The sequence below is a fragment of the Galleria mellonella genome, unplaced genomic scaffold (genome assembly GCF_026898425.1).
Source record: "Galleria mellonella isolate WM207_F2 unplaced genomic scaffold, CSIRO_AGI_GalMel_v1 utg117, whole genome shotgun sequence".
Taxonomy (NCBI): domain Eukaryota; kingdom Metazoa; phylum Arthropoda; class Insecta; order Lepidoptera; family Pyralidae; genus Galleria; species Galleria mellonella.
This window is the reverse complement of record NW_026441980.1, coordinates 8534179-8560166: the sequence shown is the minus strand read 5'-3', so window position 1 is coordinate 8560166 and position 25988 is coordinate 8534179. Positions and strand designations below refer to the sequence as shown.

Below are 25988 nucleotides of genomic sequence, written 5' to 3'. Positions count from 1 at the left end.
TTTAAATTCGTAGTATATATATATAATATGTTTTAATAAAACTTAATTCAAAAGAAAAAAGATTCTAATTTAAATTAGAAGCAAATTGAAACATTAAATCGATTATTCGATTTCTAATTCGAAATACGACTGCTTCTTGCCCCCGACTTATTAAAAATTAATTAAATTTGTTCTTATTTAAATTTATTCCTTAATGCTTACATTATAAAATATATCATATTCTAAACTCCATCAATTTAAACTTAGTAGTCTTAATTGTGCATTGATATAAGTTAGGATGAATGATTATATTTAGATTAGGCATAGACATTAGGGGTGATATTTAGTAATATCTGTATGATATAGTTACAATATCTATATATTGGTTGTTTGAGTACGTGGCTGTGTATTTGTAACTACATTTTTATTGATGAAGAGATTTATCTTAATTATAATTAGAGTTATACTACAAATAAAATACGTATTTGATAATACAACGTAATAGATTATCACTAATTAATCGATCATAATTTAAATAATTATGTCATAACGATTAAGTATTATCGATAGTACCTAAGTCAATTGATTTAGGTACTATTGATATGACCTAATTCCTAGTTTTATTGTAATCCAATCTACAGAACGGCACGATGCATCTAAGGATGTAAAATAAATAATATAAAAAATGCACCTCATTATCTATTTATTAACAAATATCTACGTATACCCAACTAATTATATTTCAAAGAGATACTATCTATCTTTTGTTGATTGATATCTAGTCATTTATAAGAATTTTTATAAATACGGATCTATTTTATATAATTGGAAGGAATATTTTATATAATAATTGTCTTAAAGTTTATTGAAGCTTGTGTAGTTTATTAACTACCGTAGACGGTTGACCGGCATGAATTAAGCACCCGTCTATTATGAAAAAAAAAAAACAGCAACATCTTTATTCTACAAGAGGAGTTTATTAAGGTCGAATATTTATTACTTAGAAACTTATTAAATAAAACTACTTAAATAAAATTTCAGTTTAGTTTTCTCGGAGAAATCTTTATGGACCAATATGAATAAAGAACTTACAAAAAGGTTTTTACAAAAAGCGTTTTAGAATCAATCCCGATGTATGTTATAGATATTTATAGTATACGCTAATATACTATAAGTATTTGTGATATGATGATAATAATTTATTATTAAATTATTATTACTTACTTTCGATCTAATTCTTTTTAATACTTTTGCAAACTAAAATTAAGACTCAGGGAAAAACAATAATTTTTTAGCTTCTATTTCCACTTCCGAGTTTTGTACAAGTTATTTGTTGTGGCATGTTATATTTAGGATTCGTACTATTCTGAAGTTTATATCTATTAGCTATAGGTGCTTATGTAAATAAGCACTTCTTTACATCCACAGATTAGGAATATACTTTCAGAACTTTCAAGCAAGTGGCAGCGGAATTTTTTATCTGTAGAACCATGCACGATCCTCAATGAACTGTCAAAAATATGTTGGTCGTAGGAAAACAGGGTTGAATTTACCATATTTTTGACCTCTGTCTTTAATTTATTTATTGTTTATTATAAGATACTGATGTAATTTTAAATTATTATACCCTAAAATCTTTATTACTAGATACATTGAACGTCTTGAATGTGAAAAAATGATACAATGGCCACCTATGAAAATTGGTTGAGTCGTAGGAAAGGTAATATTTCTAATATAGTCATTAAATAATATTTTTAAGACTGTTGCATATGCACTCATAAAATTAATTATTTATTACTTTGCTTTATCATTGTTTTAGATAAACCCAGTCGAAATTTATACAAATTGGACACAAATAAAAGTAATGAAGAAAATATTAAAGATATCATAAGAGGATTGTATGTAAAGAAACCATTCCACAATGATATATCACCGACAAAAAAGAACATGTCAGCGGAATTTAAGACCGGGTCAAGAAGTATGCAAAGGAGTAGTACTGAAAGTCATAGCTTATGTTTGTCCTACTTAAATGCTTTAGTCACACTTTTATGTAAGGAAGACAGGAGTAATTTGGGGTTTACAACAGATGAATTGATGACATGGTGAGTATAATAATGCTAGTTTGTCTTTCCTGTTTTGGTTACTTATATAATTTTTAGCAACTTAAAATATTAAATCATTTGGTTAATAAGTTTGGCATAAAATTACTTTTTTATATATTACATATATACATTTGTTGTGATATTTATCTCATTTTCATTTATAACTAGTTTTTATCTATAATTTAATGGTCTATGCCCTTTTTGATTACATATATTTATGTGTATAACAAATTATATATGATTGAGTTGTTAAAGTGCCATGAGGTACATAATATACAAACTTAATTTCTTTCACATTAAAAATTACATAAGGTATGTTTTTGCTTTCTGTTTATGATAAATGTTTATTTGTATAGACATTAACATAGCAGCAGTTTTGTATAGATAAGGTATGATGTTTTGATCAAGAATTGTAATTAGCAGTGTTAAGACACAACCTAGATATCTCGCAGTTGTAAATAGGTTAGGCTCTAAGGCACCATTTATTTAAACCTATTTATACTAATGTTTTATTTATACTTTATTGTACACAAAAAATGCACCTGTTGTTTTAATATGATTATTTCATGAAATTACTGTTTTATGGACCATCATAATATATTGAACTAAATTTATAAAAGTTATACTTAAATCTTTTTGAAATTAATTTCATATTGGTTTTTAGGATAAAGATTCAAATTGAAATTTTAGAAAAATTATTGAGTCTTCTATATTTATGATAACTCTATTGGGTAGGTAAAGAGAACTATGTTCCAAAGGTTTCAATAATAAAATTACAGTACTTCTATAGATATATTATGCCACCACTGTCCTTAAACTTTTCATTTTTATCTATTGGTGTGCTGGCAGAAAATATCATATATGTATAGCATTAAACTCTCCATTTGTACAAAGTTTATTGTGCAATAAACAATAAATAAATATATTACATGATAGAAATGGTTCAGATAACTGTGCCTGTTAACAGCGTCCTGATAATATCTAACTATATAATTATTATTATTAAATAACACATCTAAAGAGACAATATTATTAATGTATACTAAATGTAAGGACTTAAGTGGAAAGTGGACTTATGTGCATAAAAAAAAAGATATATATGTTCTACTATATTACCAATAACATGGAAAGATTGCTTTTAGTAATAAGACTACATTATTGTACTTATACAAGTGTAACTGTTATATCTGTTGTCTATGTTTTTTAAAGCTGTGCCAATAGTTTAAATCATTAAAATATTTGATGTACTTTAATTGCAGCATTCGTGTAAGCCTGGTAGATGAGTCGATGGTAATAAGGGCGACAGCTTTAAGAGTGTTACGGTATTTAATCAAAACAGAGAGTGATGTGGCGACATTTAATAATTTGAAGTTGTCTTACCTTGTTACAAGGTATGTAACTTTTTAATTGTTTTTCCATATATTTTAAAACTAGCTTTTTGCTTGATATTCTATACATATGGATCTCAAAGGTAAAAAAAAACTTAAAAATAAACTATTTCTAGAAGGCGTACCAAGATAAAAAAATACACCAGATTTTAAATTATACCTCCAGGAACAAAATTTTAAAAATACATTCAATTTGGTTCTCTAGTTTTTGGTTAATGCTAGAATGAACATATAAATAGACAAACAAAATTTCTAAAAAATATTATTTTGATATCTATTGTTAAGACACCTCATATATTTTCTTAAATATATGAGGTGTCTTAACATTCTATATACAGACATTGTCTAATTTTTTAAATTTTAATGTGATAATGGATAATAACACTGTCTGCATTATCGGTATATGTTGGTGGGGCACCAGTGAGGGATGATAGGTGAGAATGAAAAGGCAGGTCAGTTAACCCATCATAACAAATTAAACAAAAATATATCAAAACAGTTTCCAGGGAGAACTGTATGGACATTGGCCTAAAGGGTATATAGCAATGGAGCTATTAGATCCTCATTATTAACAAACCATTTCCCCTGACATTGTCTAGTTACATTTTTATTATAATATTAAGATAACTGAAGTAGAATATAAGATACTGCTTTTTACCATGATTACATTTATATGATCATGATAGTTTGATTGACTGGGATGAAAAGTTGCCTATGTTCTTATTTATCCTAAATACTATGTGTATGTTTTTTTTAAGACGATTGGGCCATTATGTTTCAAACAAACAAACTCATTTTATAGTATTATTAGTGTTACTGATACATAATACTTTATAAAAACCAGTGGGCTCAATTGTTTATGGATTATAAGTTTGCAGGGTAAACACTGATAGTGAAAAAGCAAGCTACTAATGAATTTCATTCCAAATAATTTTTATTTAAATAGACTAGTTACTATCATTTTTTATGAATCTACTGCAGGGTTGGGACGTATCTTATTTTCTGAGAAGAACACGCAATAAACTTAATATTATTTTATACCTTTTATAATCTCTGTTCACATTATATATATTTATTTATATGTCTAATATTACTCATTAAAAAGCCGGTACATAATCAACTAACATCATGCACATTTTTCAACCAATTAATCGTTTAGAGGGTAATAAATAGGCTTTATTCAATAAGTGTTTCTTAATAAAAGTTTTAAATTTATTAAAAGGTAGGTCCAAAATATTTAGTATCTTAAAATAATCTTTAATGCCCATTCCTATAAAAGATCTATGAACTTGTTCTAATCAATTCTTACTCAAAATTATTTTATGGCCTAAACTAATATCAATATGTCAAAAAAAATTACATTTCAATAATTTTGTGTAGTAGTTGATTGATGAAAGTAATACACAATAAACCTCATCCTGAAAAAGACTATCAGTGTGTAAAAGTGTTATGGTTTGATATACTTTGGAGCTAGTTATACAGAAAACAATCGATCTCTAATGGAAATTGCTGGTAATGTCTCTGTTTTCTGCATAACTAGTTCCAATTAATTTTGTACTTTCAAAGCACAACAACTACTATATGCCATGTAATTATAATTATTAATATGGGAACTATGTTATCGAGATTCTCAGAGATAAAACAGTTGAACTTCTTTCTAATTATAAAAAGGTCTTTTTTCCTTTGATGTTAGACAGAAACATAAAGAATCAGAATCTATAGTTGTCATAAATTTTATGTTGTATACAGATCTATGGATTTGATGTTGCGTAATGAAGATGAGAGAGCCCAGGCACTGCGTGTAGTCCGTCGTATAGTGGCCGTAGTTGGCCCCGCAGGACAAGTACTACAACAGCATAGGGGAGCTTACATTGATCCAGGCTTACTACGATGTCTTGCGGCCGTCGCTCGTGCTGGTAACTCTGGAGATGGTGCAGGTGACAGATTGTCTAGACCTGCAGTCGCTACTTTAGCTGAAATATGTATGTATTTGTAAATTTATAATATATGTACTTATTAGAAAATTTGATCATGTTTTTCAGAAAGACCTTTGACTACTCGAAGGTACCTCATTAGTGATAATTAACAGCATATACAGTTTTTGGTTATTGAAAGATTTAATGGCAACAATTATTATTGTTCTTACAGGCGTCTTAAATCCAGATTTATTTATATCATGTGGGGGAGTGACTGCAGTGACGAGACAACTGGCCGAATGTGCGACACCTAGAATGGCTGAAGCACTGTGCGGAGTTTTATTGCATACCCTTAATGACCCTGCGTCCCGAATTTCTGCACGAATCGATCTAACTTGTCTAAGCTCTCCATATTGTGATTTTCATTTTCGACCTGCGGGAACTGATTCTAACAGGTTTGTACGGCGTATTTGTATGAGATGTATCATTGTTTATATTAGGATTTTGTCGATTGCAGTTTTTTTATGTATAACATCTCTGGATAGTTTATCATCATTCCTTTAATTATTGTATTAAAAGTATAATGTTTGAGTTAGTATTAGAATCTGACTTTAGAGGTGTAACACCTTACTCTTTCTGAGTGGCGATCGAGGAACCTTCGACATCTGTATAAATTCATTTATTCATGTCTATAGATGTTGGTTACCACTTTCCATGTTCGTTACACTCACTAATAAATAAGTTAGCGAATATTGATTGCCTCATGGAATGGCCATTATAGAAAGTTCCGTAGAATGTGGATAGAAGTCTTTATTAATTACATATATTATTATAATCAATATAAATTTCTATTTGTTGTTTGTTTAAAAATCTTTATTGTGCAAAAGAAAACAGAAAGAAAATAAATATATCAAAAAGTACCTACTAGTGTATTTATTCCTAGAAGGAATATCTTTTAGTCTTCCTATCTTTCTGAATGATGTTAGCACATGTTAATATTAAGTAATAATATTATATTTCTATGAATTAAGTTAAAGATCAGAAATTCTATAATTTAAATTATTTAAATACAGAGATGAACGCGAAATGCGGTTTACATGTAGCCGGTTGGCGTTGCTCTGTGTTTTACGGAGTTGGCCGGGCCTGCTCCACTTCTGTCATCCTCACAGCTCCGGCGGGCTACGTGCGTTGGTTGCTGCGTTGTATCTACCGCGGTTAGAAGTCCGAGTGAGTATATGTGTATGATCAATATATTGTAAGAAGGCAATTACGAAGTATAGAGATTCTTGAATAATGAGGTGTGTGAGAAAAAATTGTATTACTTTGTTTGATGTATCTTCTGTAGAGTCCTAATGGAAGTTACATTTATATTGTCAAAATTAACTTTATTATATTTTGTATATGAGACTGGGGTATTTAGAGTAAAGGAATTTTAATTTCATTTGTAAGCAATCAATCCAGTATGTTCTTAAGTAAGTTTATATTTTACAAAAAAAGGGACTTCAATTGTGGAAAAATCTGACTTTTTTCATGACTGATCTTCTGAACTATTTTCATAAAATTTCTATGAGACCAATATGCAAGTATGTATATCCTTTTAGTTAAAAAAGATTTTTTTCAAATTGGTTTATAACTGACGAAGTTATGAGGTAATATTATTATCTCATTACCATAATAAACATAAGAAAATACAACTGAAATAAGAACTTCCTTCTCTTTGAGGGCTTTTTTTTATGGGTGAAAATGGTATGGTAGCCCCGCCTGTGCTAAAGGGATACGCTGGCGGAACACCAGTGAAGGGTGATAGATGAGAATGAAAACAGGTCAGGTAGCCCATCATGATGAATTCATCAGGAATTAACCATGATAGTTTCCAGGGGGAACCGCGAGGAGGTCCACCTGGTTGGGTATATTGCTAGCAATGGGATTCTCAGTCTTCATTACTAACAATCCCTTTCCCCCCTCTCCTTGAGGTTGGTTGAAAGTTTGTAAAAATATGAATTATATTAAATGAAGTTTCATATTTACTACAAATATTCTATTCTAGTAATGCCCTTGTTCTACTATTGTTTTTATTAACAGTAAATTTTAACTCAGGATAGTTTAAGTTGTAATTTTTGTGTAGAAATTTGAATTTTATTTTTTTGTTTTTACATCAATGTGAATTCCTAATTACATAATTTCATCATGTGTTACAACTGCTAACAACAGGTAAAATATTATATATTTACAGAAAGCTATACTCGATTTGCTATATGAGTTAGTTGGATTGCCACAACCGGAGTGGACAGACGAGATTTCTGTAGCTTTGGATGCAGTAGATCCATCAGATTTTCAAGTAAGTTGTGATTATATATAAAAGGACTTCTATTTCTATTAATTTATATATATGTATATTCAAAATTAAAATCTATTCAATCTCATTTATATGTAATTGGTAATTTAATATCAAATCTATATCGTGGCATATTTTTTTTTTAAAGTATTGTTGATTAAGTTTTCTTAAATATTATAATTTAAATTAAAAAACATATTGATTAATTTTAGGACTCATGGCGACTAAACGAAGGTTTCGTCGCTGCTGAAGGGACTGCCATATTACCTCATCTTAGTGCTACTGGACCTGATATAACTGAAATCCATCTTGCACTATTACTTCAGTGTTTCTTAGAGGTAATCCTTATTTTATTTACTTATTATTATTAATGTTTTATTTTGATAGAAAAATATAAATTTTTAAAAATATTTTTGAGAAAAAAAAAACAGTTGTATTACATATAAAACTACTAGTTTATGGTAAAATTAATAGTTTATTGATAATTTATCATATATATCATATCAGCCATTAACTGTTCACTGCTGAACATAAACCCTCCAAGGGAGGGCCCTTGGGGGGTTAACAGTTAGGTTAGGTTTTGGTGATGTTTAAAGAGGTACGCTGCCGCCCAACCTTCGACCATTAAGTTCCCTTAGTCGCCTCTTACGACGTCCACAGGAATGGAAGGGTGGCCCGTTCTATGCCGGGACCACATGACCTGATTGATGTAATATTTTTTATTAAGTGCATTTTAATCTTACTACAGACTAAAAACAATAATTCTTCATTTGCAGGCTGGATTATTAGATGGACTAGCTGAAGTGATAGTTACAAGTGATACATTTATATCAGTAAGGGCAACCGTCTTATTAGGGCAACTATTGCATTTAATACACCTATTTCTACCTCCTCAACTATGTAATATAACTCCTGCACTTCCTTTGCTGATGGCTCAGGCATCGGCAGGCAAACCTCAAGCATTAGCCGCTGTTGCGGCATTGCGCAGACTACATGCCATGCTCGAAGCTCGACCGGCCAGCAGCAGTTTGTTCCTAGACCATATTTTACAGTATTGTAATGGTGCATTTAAAGAAAGAAACGAAGACACTACCAAAAGTCGAAAAGAGAAAGATAATGCCAATATGGCAAAACCGAAACAAGAGATTACCTTGCAGAAAGAGAATAGTATAGAATTTTTGAATGAATCAGATAACGAAAATGAGCCAAAAAGACATAGCGTCGGCTCACGGGCCGATATTGCGAATAGGAATGTGAGTGCTTTAGTGAAAAGTAAAAGTGTTAGTTCACGGACTAGTGCAGCTGTGAGTAAAGTAACCAAATCTGCAAAGTTTTTTAATTTATTTGAAAATGACAGTGATAGTTTGATTCGTTGTTCATTGGTAATGCAGAATAAAGATGGAAACACGTGGGATTGGGAAATTATAAGAACAATTTTAAAGGTATGGCTTATATAATAATGTATTTACTATTATAAATTTTTAGTAATACAAAACATATTAAAAAAAGGAATTTTTAGAAATGGGAAAGGCAATAGTGTTTGAACTGAATAATAAACTATAGTAATTATGAAATTTAAATAATTACTATAATCGTTTTCCTCAAAGAAACATGGTTTCAAGAATGTTGAAACCTTTTGAAATTCCCATACTGACATGGCACGAGTTCAGCTCAAGTTTAAAACTGTTAAATGCAAATTTGATGTTTACTCATTGAACACAATTAAGGGTTTTAGAGGCTTTATAAATATTAATAGTGCCACTCAGACCTCTGATGCCAACTACTTTAAAAAGTTTTAAACGGCACAACGTCATCGGGTTCTCATTTTTACTATTAGGTACACTTATAACTTACCACAGCATAACACAGTATGATATATCATTCATGGAATGATTATTTCACTGATGTTAGGCATATATAGACAGGATAGAATATTTAATCTACCATGTGCAGTGCAAAATTAGCTATTAATAAATATCTTACAGACTATTGCTGCACTGTACATAATAATATAAATGTTACTCCATAATTGACATAATTTTGATATTTCTATTTTTTTTATCGAGTTTTGGATTTGAAAACTAGTCCTATAATCACGTCTTATTTAAAGAGTGTTTTCACTCCTATATCAATGATAATTCATTGTGATATAAAAACAACTAAAGCATTAACTATAAACTGCTTATATAAAAATTATTTTTGACCGATTTTTATTAATTTGTGGTTGGTGCTGCAGGAAAGCGAAAACGGTCAAGTGTTGAATCTGAACGAGAGCGGGCACAAGGCGTGGGCGGCGCGCATCGTAAGCTACTTGAAGCCGTCGTCCAACAAGTACTCGCACACGGACCTGTCGACGGCCGGCCACGGCCACGCGGCCACACGGGCCGGCTGCCATCTTGTGCGCCGGTTGCTCGTGCAGCGGGACGTTAGTCGAGCATTAATTAATTTTTTTTTAAACTAGCTGTCAGGATAAAACTTTCTTGCCTCTCTACACAAGTAGCAAACGAATTCATTGATGGACTCGTTATCGCAAGTGAGCCCATGAGTTGGAATGAGACATTGGTTGTTGCTCTGTCATAGACACGCTAGCGATGATAATTCCATCAATGGATTCACTTGCCACTTGTTTAGACGGTCTGATTCAAGTTGGGGCAGATAATATAAAATTACAAATTTTTTTAAATTTAGGAGATTCACGTGAATGTATACCGTGATAAAGTAAACAGTTTATACGAAATAATGAGGTTTTTATATTTTTATCTTCCTTGAACTTCAATGAATATTAGAAAAAAATATATGCTAAGTTAACACTGTCATTCACGAGTTTTGCACTTACCAACACATTTAGTGAAACGTTTTAGGTACTCAATCATGTTTAAATATCTACATTATCCTTATTTCTGAAATAAGATACTTTATAAATGAGTAAACGTAGATGAAGCCAGGAGATACACACTAATGATTATTAGTATCTAAATAATTTTAGAATTTTAAATGAATTAGGTGTTATTTTGCGGAAGTCCATATCACTGATTAGTTGATTGTAATTATTTTGTTTAATTCCACTACCATTAGTCTCCGTTAGTCTACGCGCATGTAAAGCAAGTGTTGCAACTCTAAACGGGGCATCTTCAGGCTATTAAGGCCGGTTTCCCACAATAGTGCCACTCTCGGTATGATCAGTACCAACACAGTTTGATTAAAACTGGACTGGATTGTAGTGTAAATACACATATTTGTATAAATGTAATGGGAAATATTGTGTAATGTACAAAAAGGCATAAGATATAGTTTGTTTCTACAGAAAATAATATTACTTCAGTACTGGTGTAAATGTCGTATAACATAAAGAAATACAATATAATTGAGTACCTTCACCTTTTTTAGAGATTATCATAATAATAATGTGTAATTTTGTATTATTTGATGTCTTTTTTACTTTTAAACTGTGACCACTAAAATGAACTTATTTGTTTTTATCAGGCGGACTGTCAGAAGTTATTGGAAGATCTGTTTATGGACGTGAGTCGCCAGATAGAGGCAATAGAGACGGGTATGAAAGCTCACGGTTGTTTGTTCAGCCCACAGCATATGTGCAATACAATGTGCCAAATGTACTTTCTGTTCATTGGACAACTATGTCACTCGCCCAATGGACTCCGGTTATTTAAACAAACGAAGTTGTATGACAAGTAAGTATATTTATATTAATTATATTAATAGCTTGCAAATATTTAATGTATAAAATGTAATTTATGTTAAAAGTGTGCTTACACAAGGAAACAGTGTTCAGCATCAATTTATTAGTACAAATTGTTACGTTTGAAATAGTTGATTAAACCGCGCATATTCATAACGAGCTGGAACTCATTATTTTTAAGGCTTGTTATCTGCACCGAATTGTATCCATTAATTACTTGAGTTTCTAAAATCCATTTCATTACAAAAGTACGTTGAACATTTTTACAACAAAAATTCTTTTTACTTATACATTCACAATATTTTTTGTTACAATTTTTTAAGATATGTAATAATAATTATTATTTACAGTCTCTTAGATTTATCTACGAAGACACATCACACCTGTTATGTCCAGCTAGTGATATCAAGTCTGGATTACACTTTAGACTCCTACCCTCGCGATATTCTTGCCAAAACCCTCACATGCGGCATCCAAGCCTCCAGATTATACGCAACACAATTCCTAAATGTTCTGTTACGAGCATCACGGAAGTCTCGTGAACTAGTACGAAGGAAGTCTAAGTTAAAGAAAAACATTGTTCAAGAGCATTTGAAGTCTAATAGAGAAGATATTGACAACCATGGTGTGGATATGGATACGTGGATACTGCAGATGTTGGTTGGACAGGTGAAAGATGATTATAAACCGGTAGTCAAATGCGCACTTGCCATTTTAGAGGAAGCCTACAGTGTTCCTGTAAGTATAAATATTTAAGAGTTGTTGTTGAGAAAATGTTTGAAACAAATATAAAAATAGATATTGTGCTCTCAAAATTGCATTGCCTACTTTAGAAACCAAATCCTTGAACCAATTTTCGTGAAATTTCTATGGAACCAATCTGAATATCGTCTAAATATTTTTTTTTTATTTTTTAAATCGGTTTATAAATGACGGAGTTCTGACGAAACAAAAAATAGTAAAACTAAATTGAGGACTTCGTCTTTTTTTAGTCTGTCAAAAGTATTCCAATCCTCGTTTTAGTCAATATAGTTATGTCTATTGCGCTTTTAAAGCTCGTTCGATAATATTTGGAGATTTATATTTAAAAAAGTACACTTATTCACTTTTTTAACACGTCTCATGACACGTGACACGAAAAAGCTGCGTAGTAAACTTCTAGCTAATAGATATGAATTTTAATAAATATTTCGTAATTGTACACAGACATACTTTGATAAGCTGATATCGATGAAAGAGACGCTCTGTCAAAACTGTCGGTTGGATAAGAATATGGATCCGTCCACTTACGACTTCTCGGCCGTCGGCGACAGAGGTTATCTTCTGTGGCTCGGGCTCGAAGTTGCCGCCGCTTCACACGCATCTGATCCCAAATCGATGACGTTTCTAAAGAAACATCTGGAATTTTGGACAAAATCATATAACTACAGGTAATTGGCTAATGTTAGATAATAAATATAGTAATATTTCATTAAGTTTGCTTCATTTGAAAAATCAATTATTAAGGCAAACTCTGAGCCAGTAAATCTTGAAATTTTATTTGAGTGCATAAGTTTCGTTCGTGAGCAGTCATTTCTAAATTCGGTTTGAGTTTACATCAAACGCATTTCTTGTATTAGTATAATTTATGCATTAAATTTGTATATTATTCGTAGATTGTTTATATTTAGTTTTATGATGTTGTGTTAATGTATTTATATATATATATATATATATATATATATATATATATATATATATATATATATATATATATATATAGAATAGGCTATTTTTTTTTATACAACTTAGAATGGCAAACAAACTGACGGCCCACCTGATGGAAGCGGTAACCGTCGCCTATAGACATGAGCAGTACCATGAACATAACAGAGTATACTGTTTTGCCCATGATACCTGCCATGCGTTGCCATTCCTGAGGACTCAGATGTTATTCCTCTGTACCCAGTAAAGTTCCCGTGGGTTTGATAAGAGGTAATTAAGGGAGCTCAATGGTCAAGGGAAGGGCAGCAGCGTCCATCTTTAAACATCACGAAAGCTTAACTATGGTTGCCAATTTGCCTGTAAAACGTGATAATTACTGGCAGAAACCTCCAATAGGGGGAGGCCTATGTTCACAACATAGTAGGAGTAGTTAACATATGACAGTTACTGGCTGATATGGCATGGCGCACATATAAACTGCCTTGTGAAAATAATATATAAAAATATCCCTGTCCTCGGCTCGTCGGCTCGTTCCCGTACAGTACAAACAGAGGGCTGTTTGTACTGCACGGGAACGAGCCATCAACTATCGAAAGGAGAGGTAGTGCGGTTAAGGGGTACGCGACTGAGGCGGTGGATACAGCATAGCGGTGTGTGCGTGCGGCAGGTACGTGCGGCTGGTGGAGACGGGCGTGCACGAGGCGCTGACGCTGAGCGAGGGCGCGGGCGCGCGGCCGGCGGCGCGCGCGCGGCGGCCGGCGCGGCCCCCGCCGCACCTGCACGCCGCGCTCGTGGCGCGCCCCGCCGCCGCGCGCGCGCGCGCCGCGCTGCTCGCGCTCGTGCTGCCCGCGCACTACAAGGTATGCCGCGCGTGCATGTGTCGCAAACAAACAACAAGTTCGCACTATTTTTTTTTGTATGTGTGAAAACGTGCGTTTATAGAGTACATCACTGCAGCGGCCGGCAAGAGAGGCATTGATGGACGAACGTGCAAATGTGGACCGAGGCGTAGCCGAGGCACACATATCGTCATAGTCGTAAAATACTGACGGATCTGACGAATATTACATATATAGATATGTCAGTATTTTACGACTATGACGATATGTGAGTCCATCAATGCCTAGTTGTGACCAAGGTTTGTATAGTACGAGTACTTTTCTCAAACAATGCGCGGAAATAAAAAAAATAATTTTACTTTTTAAATTCAATGACGAATAACGAACAATAATAATTTTTCACCCGCCATAATTTTCCTTTCTTTTTTTTTTCAATAAACAGCTTTCTATTTGCAAGCCAGTTCGAAATTTAAATAAAATCTTTTATTAGTTACCTCCTTGGTAGCCATGTTTCGAAGTAAAAGGTCATTCCATTTTTAAATTACGAGACAGATATGTGTTTACATAGTAATTTATCTGGCCGCAAAACACGACAGATATGGATTTTCATACAACTTTTGCCGGCCGCTGCTCGCATGTATCTGGCCAGTACGGCAATTTTGATTTATCTCGAAGAGGATTGTCGAAATGAAGCTCACATTTTCAAGCATGTTTGAGAAAAAACGACTTTTATCATGCCTCCGATCCAACTGTTTATAATTCTCTCCATCCATTTTCTTGCTATGATCATTTCTTGTTATTGTTTGTATCTATATAATATCTATACAAGTTTACTGTTCTAATCTTTTGGAGGAAACAATAAAGAGTATCTATTTAAAATGGTAACCTGCGTTATTGGTTTTTTTTAATGTTTGGAGATGGAATAGTGATCCCGCCTGCGCTTTCGGTGTACGCTGGCAGAGCACCAGTGAGTGATAATAGGTGAGGGTGAAGTCAGGTCAGTTGGTCCATCGTGACGAATTCCACAAGAAATAGACCGCGACAGTTTCTAGGAGGAGCCGCGTGGAAGTCGACCTGATAAGATATATTGCTAGCAAGAGGACTACTAGATCCTATTACTAATCAAATAATCCCATTACTATACAAATAATCCCGTTCCTCCCCACGTCATTGGTTTGGCAGGCGGATCATTAAGAAACGTATGCAAATCGACATGATCAGACTGTTGTTAGTGCTTCCTTCCATCCATATTCACAGTATGTATATATGCAAATGGTTTTGAGTTCCGACGCCAAAACATATAATAACCGTATCTCTCGATTTTGCCAGCATGATTCAAAACTAATTATTTCCTATGTATTAATCTAGTCTGTGTATCAAATTTCATTTATCTTAGCCACTTAAGTTTGATTGTAACAAACATCGTTATAAAATATTACGTTTATATATATATTATTTATATAGGTCGTCGTGCAGTAAACCTAAGGAGTGTTAACTAAGTGCGCGAATACATCGAGCGATGTGACCACGTCGCATGCTCTCTTTTACTTAAATATGCTATATAATATATACGACGATGTCCATATTCATGCAGCATATATCAACCCGAATGAGTGTCTAGTGCATATAAGATTTTTTTCTTAGATATTACAACGCAAGAAGTGCACGACTGAACAAGAAATTATGGATTTAAAGGCATCACTGTGGGCAATTGGCAACACTGCAGTGACTGCTCAAGGTCTACAACAACTCATGAGCCTCTCCAGTGGCTACCTAGAGGACTCCGTTCTCGTTCACATCTTGCGTCTCGCGAAGTATAGTTCGGCTTACTCTGTACGAGCCACGGCGTTCTATGTTCTGGGACTGATAGGTAGCACTTATGACGGTGCGAATTTGTTATCTGAATTAGGTGAGTCAATTTATTATTAAATATGTTCTAGGCAGTTATTCTAGAAGTCAGTAGTCGACTTACTAGTGAATACAAAACTTCACTTATCATTCATATTATACTTGTCTTTTCATGTTATAGGCTACCAAAAACTATAGAAATGATAGTTTAATTTAAACTCAATTTTATAGTAATATAGTTCATATCGGTACTTTAAAGACCTGGAATGCTCACTTGCCAATTTATATGGCTTTATATTTATATGGCTTTCTAATTAATTATTATTAATATCTAGTTACGAATTTCACTATTTATCTCATACGACTAACTTCATCTTGCTTTGATTGTTGCTGCCAAGATATCTAGATTAATTTGTTTTAACAGGTTGGCTTTGCGTGAGACATACAAGGCACGATCAGTTTCCTCTTATACCAGACGAAACTTACCAGGGCGCACGCGAAGCCCGTGGCAATGAGTATTTCGTCACGTCACCCGAGCGTCGATATAACTATGACACTGAAATAAGCGAACATTCCGATCATACTGACCAAAGTATCGCAGAGAGCTCACACTCAGATTTTACAAAACATTTGAGCAAGGTAGGATCACTATTGGCGGAGCAGCCAGAATTAAGAGATCAAGACGTTGTGGATTATAAAATTAACTTTACCAACGATGGACGGAGGGAACCTGATAAGCGTAAGTCTCACACGCTTCCGACACAAGGTTGTTCTAGCGCACTCGACCGTCCAATGCTCTCTGAATCTAAAACGATAGATATATTGAGAGATTGTCCCAATTATGAGCGTCAAGGTGGTCACCGCACTGAAAATAAGCTTGTGATAGGCAGGATGAACTCGTTAGAACACCATGAGGGTAGAGTAAGGAACACTAGTGAATCGAGCACTAGTGGAGTGAGCAGTTGTGATTCGTTTTTCGGGAAATACGCTATTCCGTAAGTATTGTTTAATTAGTAACTGATATATTCAATATTGGCAAATAAAAAAGTTGTAATAAGAGAATATGTTTGTTTCAGCGATAGAGTGTTAACTCTAAGTCCAATACCAAGCTCTTCAAGTCTGTATGGTATGAAGAGTAACAATACTTCACAACGTCCCAAAATAACTGAACTACAACGACGCACTTCAACTTCCAGTGAGACATGTTGTTTTTTTTACATAATTTTCTTGTTACTCGAGTTTTAGTTTTATATTATACAAGTAGACAACAGCTATCTTAAATGACTATATACTATTGTTAACAAAATATTGTTTATCTGGTAGAAGGATTCCACTGATTTTTTAGTTACCATATATTTGATTGTAACACTGATTTACCAGAGGGAGACTTTGTACAAAAGTCGTTTGCTTGGGTACCTCTGTCACATTCGTGTTTCAACCGCAAAGCAGTTGTGTTTGCATGGCTGTGTTTTGGTTTGAATGGGTGGGATATGGCATGAATTTACAGGGTACAGAGGAATAACACCTGAGTCCTCAGGAATGGCAACGCATGGGGGGGTATCATGGGCGAAATAGTATACTCTGTTATGTCCATGGTACTGCTCATGTCTATAGGCGACGGTTACCATTTTCCATCAGGTGGGCCGTCAGCTTGTTTGCCATTCTAAGTTGTATAAAAAAAAACTGCCTAAGAGTAATGTTCTGTTTGCAAGTTGATTAAATTATAGTATCATGGTTATCATTACACAATGTTATGTATTTCCAGGCTTTACCGGCCCTGATGTAGCGAGTTCACCGCCTAGCCAATTGGACATTACAGGATATGCAACGCTGAAGTCATTAAATCGGCATAGACGGTAAACTTTGTTATTCTGAATTTCATAAAATCTTTTATCTGTTCTATTATAACTTTGACAACCCTGTTGCAATCGGTTTATTGACTTATTATTATGGTAAATGTGAAACTCTTTATCCACATTTTACAATTTTTGGAGAAACTATGTTTTGTAAATAGTGTTATATTACTGGAGAAATCTCGAAACAAATTGTGTCCTTTTCAATTTGCTATTCATTTTGATACTGGTTAGATTATATTTTAAATTATTGCATATAAACTTAAAGAGACATAACACCTTAATCATCAGTTACCATAAGTATCTTAATGTAACGTGTATATATGTGTAATAAGAGAGGGACTGGCTGAAAACCAGCGCTGTGCAGCTGTTCACATGTTCACATGTGCGCTGGGACACTCACAGCATCAGCTGAGCCGGTTCCTTTTGCCGGGTGTGGGACACTTTTTGTATATGTTATTTGTATTTTAAATTGTAATTGTATAGCAATAAATGTTTCTATTCTTCTATTCATATGTATGAAGATGCTGTTATTACCTACAACAAACAGACCGCTATCTATCTATAATTTTATGCTATCTATAATTTTTTAAATGTTTAACATTTGTTGTTTATATTAAAGACCGCATCTGTCGGAGAGTGCTGCGACAGGTTCTAGCGATCTTGACGACCTAAGTTGGTTACTCAGCGACACAAATAGGCGGTCGAAGCCTTTTTCGTCGCTACGTGATAGAGCAAAGTCAACCAGGGAACGCATGAACAAATTAAGGTAAGAATAATTTTTTTAGTTCCGTAGATATGACGTTAATATTTTTTGTTTGGCATAAAAAAATGCAATGAATTAATATGTATTAGTTTATTTCATCGAAGTCATTAGACTACGATTTCTAATAATTTAATTTATAAAATGTTTTCCTAAAAAGAAATGTGAAAAGAAATCTGAACGAAAATGTGTTGAAATATGATAAGAAATATAGAGTTTCTCATGCCTACTAATTTGATTGTTAAACGTACCAGATATATTTTTTTTTTAGTTTGTTAGCAGTTTTAAATAGATACTAATAGTTTTGATTTCAAGCACCTGTTTAATGTCGTTATAACAGTGTAAAAAATAAATAAAAATGAGAGATTTGCTTTGCAAAAACGTAGCTTCTTCAACCGTTCAAGCTTTATACTAGACCAATACGGATCTTATCAATTGTAAAAAGAATTAGCAAACGTGGTTTAGAAATGCACCAGTGAGAAATGATAGGTGAAAATGAAAAAGCAGGCCAGTTGGCCCATAGTGACGAATTTATAAAGAATTAATTAATATTATTTCCAGGCTGCGTGGGGGTCGACCTGTTAGGGTATATAGCAATGGGAGTGGTTAACCGCATTACTAACAATCTCTTTCCGCCCCCCGTTTTTTAAGCAATACTATGTTGCATGTTGTACAGCCTGCTGGACTACGACTGGAAGCCGCTGAGTGGTGGCGAGACAGGCGAGGCGGGGGAGGCGGGCGAGGGAGCGGCGCCGCGTGCCCCGCGCCGCGCGCCGCCGCCCGCGCCGCCCGCGCACCGCCCGCCCGCCTACCTCGGCATCTGCCTGCCCAGGGACCTCATGGACCTCTTCCCCAGGTATCTGTTATGCATGCACCTCTTCTCCTTTTTACTAGTTAACCCCTAAAACTGAAAAAACAACGTTTGCTGTTTTTCTCCTAACCGGGTCATTATTTCATTATAATTGGTCGAGCGGTTCTAAAGATTACGTTAATGTTACTATAATTTTTTTTTGATGGGTGAAAATGGTATGGCAACCCCGTCTGCGCTAATGGGATACGCTGGCGGAGCACCAGTGAAGGGTGATAGATGAGAATGAAAACAGGCCAGTTAGCCCATCATGGTGAATTCATCAGGAATTAACCATGATAGTTTCCAGGGAGAACCGCGAGGAGGTCGACCTGGTTGGGTGTATTGCTAGCAATGGGATTCTCAGTCTCCATAACTAACATCCCTTTCCCCCTTAATAATATTATATTTATCTGTATTAGTGTGAATGAACATCGTAAGATAGGATTTTTGTATAAGATCAAGGGTTCATACTGAAACTACCGACGTGAATAAAAAGTACAAACAGCAAGAGTTTTGGTATAAATGCGCAATTACTAAGTTTGTGTAATATTTATTAGTTTAAGATTAATAATATAAAATTAAATCTGTACTCGCTTGAATGGTTTCTCTTTCTTGATATTTAATAACTTTAAATGTGTATTTTTATATGTATATTATTGTCTGTACTTGACTGTTTATTTTTAAATCGGCAGAGACGATGAGGTTAAAGAAAATGAAGAGTCAGAATGCAAGAACTCAAGAAGGAACAGAGTGCCGTCGTTTCTGGTCGAATCTAGCAATGCCAGTACTGAAAATAAATCCCGTGCAACTCCCGATAGTCAAAAGCTAGCTTCTTTTAAAGGTATGTTCATACATTTTACATTAAAAAGATTTTAGAGCCTTAAAATTGTTGTACAACCCAAGAGGCGTGATTCTTAATTTTTTTATTCTTATGGTTTTGTCACGCCATGTCTCATATATATAGTAAAGACAATCGTATTTTTTTTAATGGATGAAATTTGTAACTTAGCGATATGAAATGAGGATGAAACTAGACTTGTCGGTTCAACGTGATGAATTCACTAAGAATTTACCACGATGTTTTCCAGGGCTGACTGCGTGAAGGATGACCTGATAGGGATGTACCTGATTGCGGATCTGTACTCCTCATCCCTCTTCCATTAACAATTCCTTTCACAGAAACATGTTGCATATTTTAGTTATAGTTATCTACTACTTTACGTGGTAGGTACTCTACGGTCTACGTGGTGACCATCAGATGACTATAATCAATGTAATATGATCATAATATGCCAGTATTTCTCAACTGAATTCTTCCACTTTCACATTGTACCGATATGTTTCATTATTTGTTAATCCAAATTTAAAATTTTCACCAAGGCAAAAACTATTGGTCAGTCATAATAGTTTTTATACCTTAAAAGACACACGATACCGATTATCGAGCAAAGTGTAATAAATAAATTTATGGTTTTTTGATGCAACTGAAAATGGCGAACAAGCTGACGGCTCACCTGATGGAAAATTTCTTATAGACATGAACAGTAACGAGAGCCTCGTAAACTGTCATTCCTGTGTCTAGTCATGGGACATGGATAATGTAGCGTGGTTATTGGATAATAATACTTTCAGAAATATTATTTTTAATGTCACGACACTAGTCACACGCATACCTGTAAGGCGTAATTTATTTTGAATTAAATTTTTCATACTCCACTATGTCTAGAGTTCAATCGTCAAATATTTTACATATGTGACTAGTTTAAGTCCAGTTACAACACAGTGTCAACAGAATATACTGTGTCACATCATGAAACCCTTTATGTGTTACTATTCCTGAGGACTAAAGATTAACTTTGTTTTGCGCAGATACAGCAATAATGAGTCTCACCGGTAGCCGTGGTACCGTAACCCACGCGACAATATCCACGACGGTTAACAACACTAGTACATTATTTATAGCTGGTGATAGAAATACCAAAGATAAAGTCGGTCAGAGTTCGACAAATGTTACGGACACCGAATCTACTGGGAAAACGAGTATAGAACCGGCAGCCATTAATACAGTGGACGCTGATAAAAGAACCGATGGCGACGGTACAAGTACAGCGGGCAAATACCAGGGCGCAAGTGAAGATAATGTCAGTATCGGCGCTCGGAGAACCCACCGGTGGCGGCATTCTGCGGCAGATTGCTTAGTGTGCGTAAGAACGAGACCGCCGTCGTCACATGAGCTACGCGAGGCATTTTTTGCTGGTATGTCAGATGTTATGTTTTTGTTATTATTATTATTCGTACATTGTTTTATTTGCCTGAAAAAGCCCTTGTGTGGATGATTTATATGTCAATATTTGCAAAAACAAGGGAAATACCTAAATACACCAAACTACCAATGCCGGCCCGGTTTCGCACGGGTGGATATAATTTTCGAAAATAATATACAGTTCATATACTGATAAAGAATTCTATAGACGAAATAATTTTTAAATCGGTTGTTTTTGAGCTCAGCATTATTCATCAGAAACAAATAATAATTATAATATTAGTAAACATATTGATTAGTATCCAGTGGCAAAAATATTGTATTTTTTTTTAAAAAGCAAAGAACAAATAAAAATATTTTATTTGTTCATTGCTTTTTTTTATTTAAAAAGAAAAAGCAAGTTCTATATACTTATAATACTAGCATTATAGAGAGATAAATCCATATATAAACTAAAAAAAAAATATAAAGCTTACACAGTTTTAATTTAGCAGGTATATTTGCAAACCACAAAAGAATCATTCATTGTTTACATTTACTACGGAAACTTGAAATACATGAGCCGAGTCTCAGAGAATGATAATATAATTGCATTAATGGTTTACAGGTATGGATAGCAGTATTGAGATTCGTAGTCCGCCCAGCAGTCCTGTGAGTGAACAGAGTCCATATGCTGACGTGTTACATCACGTCCACTTTATGTCCAATCCTATACATTTAAGACAGGTTGGTTTTTTTTTTTATTTTTTACAATCTCTTGCTTTTTATGATGAATATCAAACAAAACTTACGTATAATCCCGATAGATTCTGTGACGACTATTAATCTTATGATTTGATTTAGGCTTCTATCCTTCGAAATTTAAATGAAAAACCTGCAACTTCGTCTATGTGACCGAGATATCTTTACCGACTAATTATAAAATGCCCATGCCCCTATATCTCATATGATTGCCCGTACGGGATCGCCACTTAAGAACCTTTCTTCCCCATCGGTTGTTCGAGTTATGTGACCAACGCATTGCCACTTCAGCTTGCTTATCGGCTATTCGAGCTATGTCAGTCACTTTGGTTCTTTTGCGTATATCCTCATTTTGGATTTGGTTACGCAAAGAAACTTCGAGTATAGCCCTCTCCATAGCTCGCTGATAACTTGAAGCTTTTGCATACGAACAACAGTGTAGGACAAAAACTCTGACATTTACTAGTAATATTGGTAGGGATTTCATGTCATGTCCTTGATATAAAATTGTTCTTTTTACCTTATACAAAATTATTATTAGGTAATAGAATAGAAACTTTATAATATCAATGTGTTATGCAATCATATTATTACTTAGATAACATGTTTCAAATGCATGTCAGTAGTGTAATGTTTAGTCTCACGCAAATAATAATAATATTAGCCTTGTATAATGTATGAATAGATTTAAAAAATGTTGACATATAGACTACAATTATCTCACTAACCTGATTTTTACAATTCAATAAAATATGATTGTATGCAATTTACATTATCGGTCACGGTTTCAGTGCACGCTCATTTCCTCCTATTATTTATATTTTTGTTCATTTATGTATTTACTTTCTTTCTTATATGTGTGTGTGTTGCAAATTGCTTTTATACACACCATCATTGTATCCTATCTTTTCTTTTTTTTTTTTAATAAAATCCTTACAATATCATTTTTCCACTTTAAACTGCATAAAGAAATAGTAACCCAGTAGCTATCTTTGCTACGATATCATCAAATGTTGCATTCACAGGCGCGATCAGCACTGGTGTCGTTGAAGCAGCGTCACCCGGAAGTGTTTCGTAGCGCGTGCGTGTACTCGGACGTGAGCGCGCTGCTATCCGCCGATACGTACATGCTGTGTGCGCGTCGCTTCCTGCAAGAACTCTTCCTTGATACTGTTTTTGAAAGTTTTGCCGCTGTGCCCGCGCAACTGTTACAACGACATCAGGTCGAGCTCTAGTATCAGTCTGGTGTGCTAACTACATCCAACATTTAAATAGGTTATAAATGCAGGGGCATAGATCTGACATTGTTACACGCATGTGCCCGGCGATTGTGGCCATATGACGCGAGAAACTGCCTGCTTGGAGGCCCGTGCGCGTGATTGTCTTAGCGCAATCGTTTATTATTTTACAGGCGTTATAGGATTTGTATTCTTTATTTTTCTTTTACAAAATGTATAACGTTGTAGTTTTGCATATTAATAGTTATTCCATTGACCGACGGGCAAAAATTTGTTATAGAAAATATCGGTTAAATATGCAGCGAATTGTGTATATGTGCCTAATTTTTTATGAATAGGAACAGCCTATTTCATATAAGAAAATTTAAACACTATTCAAGGTACTAAAATATAGTGGAATAATTGAAATGTGTTCCAACTTTTGCTCCAACTTTTTATATAAAAAATATGCGACGTATAAATTAATGGAATGGCTACTAGATACATTTTTCTTTAGAATGTAATATATTGTACGTGTTAATATAATTTTGTTTTGTTTGTATGACAAGTACTATGGATTAGAAAAATAAATTAAACAAGGTTTATACAAAGGTTATAACCAAATTTGAATGACATGTTATTGTGACGATGAATATTACAAATTTGTATGGTATTTTGAGTTGCATGTTTTGTTCATTGCATCACATCATGTCAAGTGATACATTCTGTTTCACTATCACATCAAGATGTGATTTAGTTTTTGAAGCAGAGAATATAACATTTGAAATATTATAATGTATGTCATATCTACTTGCATTATATACAAAGTTCGCATTGATCTGTTTGTTGGTAATAATTTGATGGTATGACTTCCTACTAGTGTTAAATTTTCTCAGCTTTTACTATAATTTATGAAATTCGTTTAGTGTGTAAAAGAAGTGTATTGTTAATTATTAAAAGTAATTGTATTATAAACGAATTTTCACATGAATTTGAATACAAAATAAGCTCTTTAGATATTGCTAATTAGCTTAGTTGATAATTTATATTATTTTATAAGTTAAGTCCTCAAATAACATTTTATCGAATGAATCTTGTCCATTTAACAATTTGTGTGATTTTTAAGAGTTCTAATATTGTTCCTTCCTAACAAACTGATTCTCTGTATTTATTGATTGCAATCAGATCGCGCATTTACTTATAATTCTAATTGATTCGAAATATACGATACGAAATAGTTTTCCCACGACGACAATAGCTAGTGTATATTGTAACTGACTGAATATTGCACCATTCCCTCATCCCCCTATAGTTAATTTAAGTGATGTATCCTAGTGATGTATCCCACCTAAGGCAATCGCAAAATGTTTCCTAATATAGTTTTGGGTAATTACATGCTACATAGTTTTAATACACAATTGTGTTCAATTTATTATACATATTTGCATTTAATTTTATCTTGCTCCTTAAATCATTGTTATATAAACTCAAACGGATTTAAAAATGTTATAATTTTATGATATTAATAAGCACTAGATAAATCCTAATAAATTGTATAAATATTCAAGACTAAAGTATAGGTTAAATTATTTTCATTTGATTATTATTTAATGCACTTTCTGATAAAGAAAGGTTTCAGATACACCAGTATTTCTCGGAACTTTATGACATTCAATTTTATATACTTAGGTACTTACCATATTATCGATATCTGGTCTAGAATTATACTTTAAAGAATTTTTAGGTATAATTTCTCATACCTAATGTGTATTTATGTCTATTATGTCGTCTTATTATTATTTTCAAAGTTGTTCCGTTGTAAGTAAATGCTAGTCTTATCATACCATTCTGTATTAACTTGATTTACTACTAGACCTTTCTTATTGTTATATCTATGTAATAAAAAATGAATCTGCTTTAAAATACTTCATTTGTCAATTTACATTACTTACATAATTATTTACAATTAGAATACAATGATTCATATAATTTGAAATTATTTATCAACAGAGTTTGCTTTCATTAACAGCAGTTAAAAGCAAAATGAAATATAGTGCCATTGTGCTGGTTCCTTACGATTATAATAAAAAGTGTTACATTATTACAGACTCAATTATGTCACAGTCACTATTCAGTATATTAAAAATATTATTTTATACTGCATTTCAATGTTTCATTTACCTAGTTTATAACAATTACAAAAAAAGAATCAATAAGGTCCATTCTGAGGTGCTATTTCTCTAAATGAGCCAATGTATAAATTACATATGTATTTATTATACATTTGTTATCGAAGTTTTTATACAAATCCCTAATTAATATGTTAATCAGGGATTGTAGCATTCTAATGGTGAAAGAGTTTTTGGAATCCGTCCAGTAGTTTTTGAGTTTATTTATTATATACATACAAATTCTTCCTCTTTATAATACAGTGTATGCTCTATATAAGCAACTTATTTGAATCAATTTAAAATTATTCAAAAAATAATT

The 25988-nt window shown here is 33.4% G+C and overlaps 1 protein-coding gene across 1 annotated transcript; it reads left to right on the top strand.

Moving 5' to 3' along the window:
* Positions 1-1473: 1473 nt before the first annotated feature.
* On the top strand, positions 1474-25661 carry LOC113511637 (rapamycin-insensitive companion of mTOR). Its single transcript, XM_052895194.1, has 24 exons — positions 1474-1699; positions 1799-2081; positions 3341-3472; positions 5219-5451; positions 5618-5840; positions 6459-6612; positions 7619-7723; positions 7933-8058; positions 8497-9162; positions 9957-10145; positions 11204-11412; positions 11771-12158; positions 12627-12850; positions 13792-13984; positions 15608-15872; positions 16236-16806; positions 16888-17006; positions 17577-17667; positions 18287-18433; positions 19104-19283; positions 19970-20118; positions 21147-21533; positions 22148-22266; positions 23307-25661. Exons 1-24 carry the CDS (start codon positions 1663-1665, stop codon positions 23514-23516), a joined length of 5400 nt encoding a protein of 1799 aa, XP_052751154.1. The 5' UTR covers positions 1474-1662; the 3' UTR covers positions 23517-25661.
* The last annotated feature ends 327 nt before the right edge of the window (positions 25662-25988 follow it).

Coding starts and splice junctions, on each gene's coding strand:
- LOC113511637 (XM_052895194.1), top strand. CDS start 1,663: ATGGCCACCTATGAAAATTGGTTGAGTCGTAGGAAAG. Junction 10,146..11,203: donor GGTTGCTCGTGCAGCGGGAC/GTTAGTCGAGCA, acceptor TGTTTTTATCAG/GCGGACTGTCAGAAGTTATT. Junction 12,851..13,791: donor ACAAAATCATATAACTACAG/GTAATTGGCTAA, acceptor TGCGTGCGGCAG/GTACGTGCGGCTGGTGGAGA.